The sequence below is a fragment of the Bactrocera dorsalis genome, chromosome 2 (genome assembly GCF_023373825.1).
Source record: "Bactrocera dorsalis isolate Fly_Bdor chromosome 2, ASM2337382v1, whole genome shotgun sequence".
NCBI classification, from domain to species: domain Eukaryota; kingdom Metazoa; phylum Arthropoda; class Insecta; order Diptera; family Tephritidae; genus Bactrocera; species Bactrocera dorsalis.
The window spans coordinates 102,282,831-102,292,825 of NC_064304.1; the positions used below are offsets into that span (position 1 = coordinate 102,282,831).

The 9,995-nt window shown below is 26.8% G+C and overlaps 1 protein-coding gene across 2 annotated transcripts; it reads left to right on the forward strand.

Annotated features, from left to right (window-relative positions):
• Window positions 1-32: 32 nt before the first annotated feature.
• On the forward strand, window positions 33-5,739 carry LOC105230459 (uncharacterized protein DDB_G0283357). Of its 2 annotated transcripts, XM_029552055.2 has the most exons (9): window positions 33-986; window positions 1,131-1,594; window positions 1,654-2,677; window positions 2,747-2,863; window positions 3,190-3,392; window positions 3,463-3,619; window positions 3,685-3,772; window positions 4,221-4,331; window positions 4,371-5,739. In XM_029552055.2, exons 1-8 carry the CDS (start codon window positions 915-917, stop codon window positions 4,319-4,321), a joined length of 2,226 nt encoding a protein of 741 aa, XP_029407915.2. In that variant the 5' UTR covers window positions 33-914; the 3' UTR covers window positions 4,322-4,331; window positions 4,371-5,739. The 2 variants fall into 2 exon arrangements, with proteins under 2 accessions (XP_029407915.2, XP_011209541.2); XM_011211239.4 differs by having other exon boundaries at window positions 4,221-5,739.
• The last annotated feature ends 4,256 nt before the right edge of the window (window positions 5,740-9,995 follow it).

Here is a 9,995-nt window from a genome sequence, read left to right on the forward strand (position 1 = left end):
TAAACAAAGTAATGCATTGAAATGCATGATGAATGTCAAACGCTAAGAAATCAACCGAGAAGGGCAAAATGGCGTTTTTTGTTGGTGAGGAATTTTTGGAGAAACAAGTTTTTGATGGAAAAGTTAATGGAAATTTAATTTCGTTGTTGTTTTAAATAATTAGAAAACGGAAACATAGTTTGAGAAATAAAGTGAATCCAAAGTATTCAACGAAAATGTGATATTGTAATTGGAGAAGACAACTTAAATCTGCACAAGATTTCGTGGTACACATATTGAACGCCCTCAATATCATTTCTCGTACTCCCCTTGAATAAACATCCAACAACAATAGTGTTGCTATGATGCACAAGTAGAACTTGTCAAATGCAGTTTTTGCAGCACATATAATGAAAATAACAACAACTGAACAAGTGACGAGGCATAAAATTGTGGCGAGAAAGGGAAACATACTATTGGAATTGTGAAAAGTGAAAATCGATTAAATATTATTTTTTCATTAATCAATCCTTTTCTCTAATCTAATCTCTAATCAAAAATTATTGTGATAACTACATTTATATGTATAACGTATGCAACAACAAAATTTTATAATGATCGCTGCAACATATGCTCATTATTGCCATAAATATGTGGTTGTAAAGCATACATTGAAAGAGTTAGAACATTAAAAGCCATATTAAAACGACAAATGCATTTCGCTTCACTGGAGCGTAAAGTTGTAAACGAATAATTTTTGTGTTGTCTGCAGCACTGCTATTAACGCTAGTGCACACTGCATACTATTTGACTTGCAACGAGCACGCGATCAACGCATCTTTAAACGCCACTCCTATAGGTGTACAAATGAGTTTTAAAAATTCTGTGGAGGGCTTTTAATAAATTGGCGCATTAAAAGTCTTTTGCACCCGACCATGGAACTGAAAGTTTGGGTGGAGGGTATTCAACGGATCGTGTGTGGAGTTACTGTGAACACAACGTGTCAGGTGTGTAAATGGACTTACTAACGTCCATTCACCCATTTTATACTCATTAATCTTGGCTTGCAAATAATAACCAATAAATCGTTAATCAAATGTAACACATTTTTTAATGTTTCCACTACTTATTTTCTTTTCTTTGTATGCTAGGATGTGGTATTTGCGCTGGCGCATGCCACTGGAAAAGTAGGCCGCTTTACACTCATTGAACGTTGGCGCAACAATGAGCGCTTGCTGGCGCCAAACGAAAATCCGCTTAAATTATTACTGGAATGGGGTGAATACGCCAATGATGTGCAATTTATACTGCAACGTTCGGAAAATAAACAGCAACAACAGCCAACAACGCAACGTGTAGACAATTCTGTAGCCAATAACAACAATAATAATAATAACAGTAACACTAATAATGCAGCTGTGATGTTGCGAAAGCCTTTAGGCTTAAGCAATAACAATAGCAATAGTCATAGTAATATTAACAACAACAACAATACTACGAATAATAACTACAATCCACATCAAGGGAAGTCATCACATTTGAACAATCTGGATACAAATTTAAATATATCACCAAACCTTGATAAACCGCGTGAATTGAAGAAAAAGAGTTTTGGGTATGTAACATATAAAATGCGTAAATATGCGTTTTTTTTAATAAATTGTTTTCTTATAGGCACGATGCAAAACATATTGAAAATATTGGTATTGTCAAAGGTATACCACAACGTCACAATAACAGTAGTGACAATAATGACAACAATAGTAATAATAATTTACATAAACAACAACGAAATGCGTCTGTACCAAATTCTTCACCCACTAACACAATTTCGTCACACCTTGCACCCATCTCACGTTCTCCCACTACATTGACTGACAATAATAACTCGTCAGCCTTACCTCAGCTAATCCCTCGCCACGAAAAATCTCATTCAAATCCCACTGAAATGCCCCGAAACCATGCTCATGCATTTACCGATGGTGCTGGATTTTTTCATGACTCACAGCAGAGAAACAATGACGGCAACAACAATAACAACAGCAATAATATATATCAACAAATCGGTGCTCAGAACAGCAAGTCAATCAACGAAATTAATTTGGCTGTTGTGCGTGAGTCGCTGGATCGCCGCATAGCCACCAACAGCCCGGACGTGCTGTATGCCACACCGCATAGCAACAACTTCAATAACAACAATAGCAGTAATAGTTGTAGCAGTAGTAGCAGTGAAAATCTCCTTGACATCTACAATGGCAATGTGAATCGCAGCGGTGGCGTTGGTGGTGATATGCCACCGGATTTGCTGTACAAAAATGCGCCAACAATTTCGGCAAACGGCGCACTAGTGCCACCACCTTACCGCGATCCGCCACCACCACGCAATAGCCCGTTACAATTGCAGCAGCAACAGCAACAACAATTCCAAACACAACAATTTGTAGCGAGTGGCATGAGCAATGCAGCTGTGAACACTTTTACACAAGATTACAACAATGCAAGCGATTATGATGTGGACTTTCAGCGCTTAGCTGGAAATGGCAACGGTAGTAGTGGAGGTGGTGGTGGTAGTAGCGGCAGTTTGGGTAGTATTGAGGAGAGCGAGAGCATTTTCCAGGCGACACAGTATAATGATTTATTGCAGCTGATCAAATTTCAACGCGAAAAAATATCTGCGCAACAACTGGAATTGAGTAAAGTAAGTAAATTTTGGTACATTGCATTGCTGATATAATTTCGAACATATTTTATTTATATATTGTGACAGTATGATGCCGAAATAGTTTATTTGGAAAATAAAGAGCGGGATCAAGCGCAAGAGCTTGAAGCGATTTCGCGTGAAATCACGAAAGCCGATCAAATATTTCGTCAGGGCAGTGAGCAAGTGAGTATGATGTAGTGATTGCATGATTTTAGGGGGAGATTTTTTTCAAATAAAATATTAGAGTTTGTATTTTAAATTTTGATCATTGAATCATAAGAATTAATCTTTCAATAATAATTCATAAGAATTAATCTTTCAATTACAATTAGGGAAATAATTTTTAAAATTTTTTTTAAATTGAAATTTTAAAATCAGTTTGTCTTTTGTTTTTTTAATCGGGTTCTTGGGTTTAATTCTTTTTCAATTGAAATCCGTTTTTTGCGATTAAAATATCTTTTTTTCCAAAAATATATCAATTTATTGAGCTTTGTTAATCTTATTTCCAGTTACAAACACTACAGTATGTGGAGGAAGAGAATGAGCTGGTGAAACAGCAGGAGAAAACATTAAAATCCGAGATTGCTTTATTACGTTCGAAATTGGCCAATTGCGAAACTGAATTGCTACAGTGCAAAAATAAGATACGCCTGTTGATGAACGATATTGAGGTGGAGCAACGCAGCAATGCCACCAAACAGAAAGCAAATAGGTAATTACTAGGCACTTGAGTTAGAAAATTACTTGTTTTTGTTTTTGCTAATATTTCACTTTACTTTCAGGCAAAATGTTGAGCGCGATTTTCTCATGGAGATGGAGCGCATACAAAGCGAAATCGATCAGGCTATACACAACACAGACACGTCTAATAAAACTGCGGAGAATTTGAAAAAAGAAATACTATTAATTGAAAATGCGATCACAGAAAAGAAACGACAAGTGCGTTTAGTTAATGTTTACTTATAAAATATAGAAGTAAATGCTGTTTCTTGCTTATATTTTAGGTGGAGCAATTGGTGAATGAGATGAAGGAAGTGAATCTGCAAAGTCTTACCGTTACAACATCTGATGAGATTAAACATTTTTTGGAAGGTAATACTAATAAAAAATGAAGTTTTATTCAAAGTTGCAAGTAAATACTTAAAAAAAATATTTATAATAATTATCTCGAAATTCTTAATTAAAAATAATTTAAAAATTTTTCACCCCAAATTTCGGATTAAAATAGTAAAAAAAAAAAAAAATTTTCAATGATAAAAAAATTGTTTATCCAGATAAAATTACAATAAAATTATTAATCCCAAAATTAAAATTAAAAATTAATTTTTAGGACAAATTAAATAAAAAAAAAATCGGAATTAAAAATTGAAAGCTTAATTTTTCATCTCGAAATATGAAAATTAAATTTTGAATTCCGAAATTGTAATTAAAAATATATAATCTAATTTTTTATCCAAATTTTTTTATTAAAAAATTCGCAACCCTGTTTTATATTGCAACTGTTATTTCTGCCTATTATATTATTTCTCTTCATTTTAAGGTTCCAATAAACCCGGTAGCAGTCGTCGTATAATCGGCTCACCAAGGCAATTAGAAAATGCAGTGCCGACCAGCAAGAATCCACATGGCGTTTGGGTATAATTTTTGCACAGAATATTAATATGAAAGAAGACAGTTACTAATCTGTTTGGAATATGCTCTTAAAAAGCGTTTTACATATCGCATACAAACCGGATTGATACATTCAAATAGTGTATTATGCAAAAATGCAAACGTTTATTATTATATCAATCTCTTAAAACTACTAATATCAGAAATTTACACAAATTGTTGAACGCTTACATAAACTATAAATACATATAAAATATTTATTAGTACTAATGGTCACAAAAACAAAATAAAATATATTTCTGTAGCACACAAGCGCGAAATTGACGTCAACGAACAAATATATAAAATTCCACATATCCAGCAAATAACATAAACACGAACACAAACACATTTACACATAACTAATTAGTTGAAATTATAATATAATATATTCATATACATATGTATGTATGTACTTAAGCTTAAAAAGTAGCAATATTTTGTTATAAGACAAATTTTGATGTGCAACAAATGCTCACACTCAAAGATCTCTACTGAAACTTAAAATGTTACAAAACTCTTATAAGTGATTTATTTTGAAAATCGAAATTGACACATTAAACCCCTTACAGGCATACATATACGCCAGGAAGTACGTATATGTATGTATATGTTAATATATGCTACATATCAAATTCAATACAAATGCATTAGGGTGTCCATCAGTTTCTGCCCAAAAAAATATTTAGTGTACATATGCAGGGTCTTCATTTTCAATTTGAAAGGTTATTTCTTGATATTGTGCATATTGAAAAAAATCTACAATTTTGAAAAAATTAAATTCTAATTTTTTTTTGTTTAAAAGTTATGCGTAGTTAAAGTCATACATCAAATGTACTGATCATTTATACAAGTGATTTAGACATCTTTTGTTGCTCATACGACATGGTGTACCTACATACAGTATACCGTATGATGCATAATTTCAACCGCGTATAAGTTTTGAAGTAGTGTTTTTATAAAAAAAAAAAGTTATTGAAACATTTTTTGTAGAGCGCGGAAAATTATATTTTTTAAATTTTTAAATTTATTGCAAAAGTTCAAAAAACCGCGAATTCTATTGAAAATAAAGTGCTTGCTTGCGTTGGATAATATTTTGTTTGGGCAAAAACTGAAGCTTCAGGGGCGTGTGAGAACAAAAATTTAACTAACTTGGCGGAAATAACGGACACACGCTATTATACATTCCAATTTTACTACATTTTATATAAATTAGCGATATTATTGCGCTGCCGTGCGCCCTTAGAAAGTCAAGCAACATTTTCTTGTATATTTTTAATACTTGTTTTTATAGTTTTTAAACATATAATTGCAATCCTTAAGGCATATTAGTTAAATAAACACACTACAGAGTGCAAATTTACCACCAACAACAGAAAAATATAATAAAATAAAATAACAAAAAAAAAGATATTCCAGAAAATTTATGGAAATTCATAATTTGATGGAAAAATTGTTCGTAAAAAGTAATATATGTAAGTTCACATAATTTATGAATTTATAACATATTGTGCTACTGCCTTTTTGTAAAGCTGCTAGTATATTGAGCGAGTTTCATTTATCATTTTTGTAATTTTTTTAAATTAAGTTAATTTTTAGTTTAGTTATTGCTTCGTGAAGCCTATTTGTCTTTGTTAACTAATTACAATAATTTATAGGAAATCGAAATTGCGAAAAGCAAAATCTTTATACTTTCGTCTACGAGGGTCCGCTTTAATTTGCATGTGATGCTACATTTGTTAAACGGACTGTTTTTAAGATTCCGTTAATTATTATGATTTTCAATTTCAGCTTAAGCTTTAATTATATTGTTAAGCTTTATTTAGTTTCTTTAAAAAAATTGCAAAACTTTAATCTTATCAAATAGAACAAAATATGAAATATCTAAAAATTTTATTGGAAAAAAGAATTTCATAAACAATTAAGTTCTAAAAAAGAAAACTTGTTTCATGTGTGCCCACCTAAACTTTTAAGCGAAAAAACATATACATATTTGTATAATATACTTTTTATAATGTTTGAAATTTATTTTTATTTTTGACAATTTTGACTCTATTTTTCATTATCTGATATTTTTTTATTTTTCACAATTTATATAATTTATTTGACAGCTTCTTAACAATTTATGTTATATTTTATATGATATATTAAATTCTAACTTTTGCTTTAGTTTTTAATATTTTTTTTTAATTTTTATATATTTATACATTTGTAATTTTTAATATTTTTTTTCTAATTTTAAGCTCTTTAATAAATTTTATTTTTTTTCTAATATTAATTTTTTTTAATAAATTTTATTTTTTTTTATAATTTTGAGTTCTATTTAATATATTTTCAATTTTGTTATTTTTCACGATTAATTTAATTTTAGGTTTTTAACTATTTTTGCGCTATTTTATCTTTAATTTTTTATTTATTTTATTTTTAAAATTTTTAATTAAATTGTTTTGTATAATTAATTTATTTCTGTCTATTTAAAATATTATTTTTTAATTTTTATTTAATATTTATTTCGTTTAAAGTCTTTTTTTATTTTACTTTAATTTTGTTGTTTTTTATTTTTTTATAAATTATTGTTTTTTTTATTTGTTTTCAACATATTTCTGTATTTATTTTATATTTAATTTTTTTTTATTATATTTTTATTTAATTATTTTCTTATTATTCTATCTTCTTTTTTATTTTATTTAATTATTTTTTAATTTTTTTTATTTCGTTTTGAAAATTTGTTTCTTCAAAGCTTGGAAACGAATTTTTTTGTAAATTTGTTTTTCAATATTATTTTACTAAATTATTTTACTTTTAAATCAATGTTTTTATACTTATCAAACATTATTTTTAATTCCACGCATAAACAATTATAATTATTATATATATTTCGTAAGAATTTTAGTTGTTTGTAGAAAATTGATTGATGCTTTATCTAGTCTGTAGTCGATTTTTTATAGTTTTAATTTTTATATTTCTATATTTTATTCAAATTGTTTATAAAATTAAATACTTTCTCAACACTGTATTATTTTTAATCTATTCTTAACTACGCTTAATGTATTTGTCCATCATTGCCATTAGCGAAATGTCACAATTTTAGTTTTTAACATTCAGCTTATAAGTTTTGTTATAGAAAAAAGCATAAGAAACACTTTGAAAATAAAGTTTCCTTGTTGTTAAGAAAATATATTGAAAAAAAAAAAATTATACACACACTTACGTAACAGTTGCAATAATTGTCGAAACGCCTTCTAATAGTTAAGTAGCTTTTTAGCATTTAGTCGCCTTTTAATGTAGCAATAAACGTTTCAAACAAAATAAAAAAGTTATACAGAAAATATTAATTAAAAATTACACAATTGTATGTATGTAGTAGTTCTATATAGTGTTTTAAAAATTACATACCCAAAATGAATTGAAAAAGAAAAAAATAATAAAAATATATCAGAAATTTTAAATTAATATCAACTTTTTTATTTATTTACTTATACATATCATTAATTTTTTTATAACTTTTTTTTAAGTTATCATTATTCTTTAATTTTTTGTTGTGTTTTTTCTTATTTGTATTTTTTTTATATTTAAAACTTTTGTACATTTTTTAATTCTTTTTTAAATTCTTTTACTTTTTTACTTCCTTTTTGCATTTTTACATTTAAAATTTTGCATAATTTTTTTTTTACTTTTAAATTTTATTTATATTTTATTTTTTTGTATATTTTTTAAATTATTTTTAATTTTTTTCATATTTTTTACATTTATTTGCATTTAAAATGTTGCGTAATTTTTTTACATTTCAATCTTTTTGCATTTTAATATTTTTAAATCTTTTTATTTATTTCTTTTTATTTTAAAGTTTGGTATAACTTTTTTTAAATTTCAGTCCAGTATTAAATGTAAATATTTTTTGTATATATTTTTAATTATTTTTTAAACTTTTTTTTTAATTTTTTCAATACATATTTTTTCTAACTTTGAATACATATTTTTTTATATTTTCAATATTTTTTTATTTTTTCTGCATTTTTCATATTTTTACATTTTTTTATTTGCATTTAAAATTTTGTCTAATTTTTTTACATTTTTTACACATAATTTAAATGAAAAAAGTAAAAATAAAATACAAAAGTTTTAAAATTACCTGAATATTTGTTGGTTTGTTATTATATACTTTTTTTAAATTAACTTTTTTAATATTTTTAATTGATATTTTTTTTTTACTTTTTTGTAATGTTTTTAATTAATTTTTTGTTTATTAAAGAATTTTTAAATTTACATTTTATAAATTAAATTTTGTTATTTAATTTTTTGTATTTTTTTGACAATTCATTATTTTTACTTAAAATTGATTGTATATTTTTTAACTTTTTTTTAAGCTTTTTAATTTTTTAAGTGTTTTTTAAATCTTTTTTATATACATTTTGTTTTTTTAATTTTTTTAATTATTATTTTTTTATTAAAATTACTTTTTTTTAACATTTGCAAATTTTTTTATTAAATTTTTATAATATTTTTTTTTAGTATTGTTTTAAATTTTTTTTCTTGTTTTTTTTTACAATTTTTCAAATTATTTTTATTAAAATTATTTTTTTTTATTAACATTTGCAAATTTTTTATTAATTTTTTTAAGTTTTGTTTTTAATTTCTTTTTTTCTTTACCTAAACTTATGGCAATATGTAAAAGGATTTTTTATCATCGGCTTCCAACTCAACATTCTCGAGTTGACATTACCCGTTTGCAAAGAAAAATCTAATCATATCAAACACAAGATCATTTACACTTTACAGTTATCCACTTACTATACACTTACACGTACATATATCCATTTTGAAGTATTAAAAGTAATTTAGTAAGATGAAAATTAAATAAAATCAAACTTTTACATTTCGAAGTTTTCCAATATATATATTTATTCCTGTCTAATAAATAAAACTCATGTAGGCAAATACTACTCCATATAGTTAGTCCCAAATTTGATTAAAATTCTTACTACTACCAAACAATACCAATACATATGTATACAATTTAATAATAAATCTATTAAGTAAAATTAAAATACCAAAATAATTACAATTAATTCAGCAAACATACACAATAATTCTAAATAACTGCATACACCGTCACGAGCAAATAAATAACAACGATCAATGAAAAGAGCAACAAAAGAAAAAAAAAATGCTATTGAGTTTGTCAGCAAAATATTGTCAAATTTAGAAAATAAAAACAAAATTGAAAAACTACAAAATATAACGATAATGTATTTTTTTATTGTTAAAGAAGTAATTGCACCGTAATAATTTTCGGTGACGTGGTCCCACTTATTAAGTCGTTCACTAAGTAATTTCGTTTGATGACATCAGCTGATCTTATTTAATTTTTTCGCAGCCAACTTCAAACTTAGCCGCTTTGCCGTTATAAAGTGTGATCCAAATAGAGGTCCTTTTTTCAACAGCCGTTTTTTGACAGATCACGCGTGAATCATCGACCGGCCCAAAACGTGGAATGATCTCTTTACCGATGTGTTCTCTCAATAAATCCATAGATTGGTACGATGTGTGGGAAGTGTCGCCGTGTTATTGAAACCAAATGTCGCCGAATATAGAGACACATCTTTATCTGTTGCCACCCCAACATTTGAATCTTAACAATCTATCAAATTATTAATTATCAGAA

Excerpts from the sequence above, each read along its gene's own strand:
- LOC105230459 (XM_011211239.4), top strand. The coding sequence starts at position 915 with ATGGAACTGAAAGTTTGGGTGGAGGGTATTCAACGGATCGTGTGTGGA. Across the intron at positions 3,393-3,462 it reads ACCAAACAGAAAGCAAATAG|GCAAAATGTTGAGCGCGATT; the intron begins GTAATTACTAGG and ends CTTTACTTTCAG. Across the intron at positions 3,620-3,684 it reads TCACAGAAAAGAAACGACAA|GTGGAGCAATTGGTGAATGA; the intron begins GTGCGTTTAGTT and ends CTTATATTTTAG.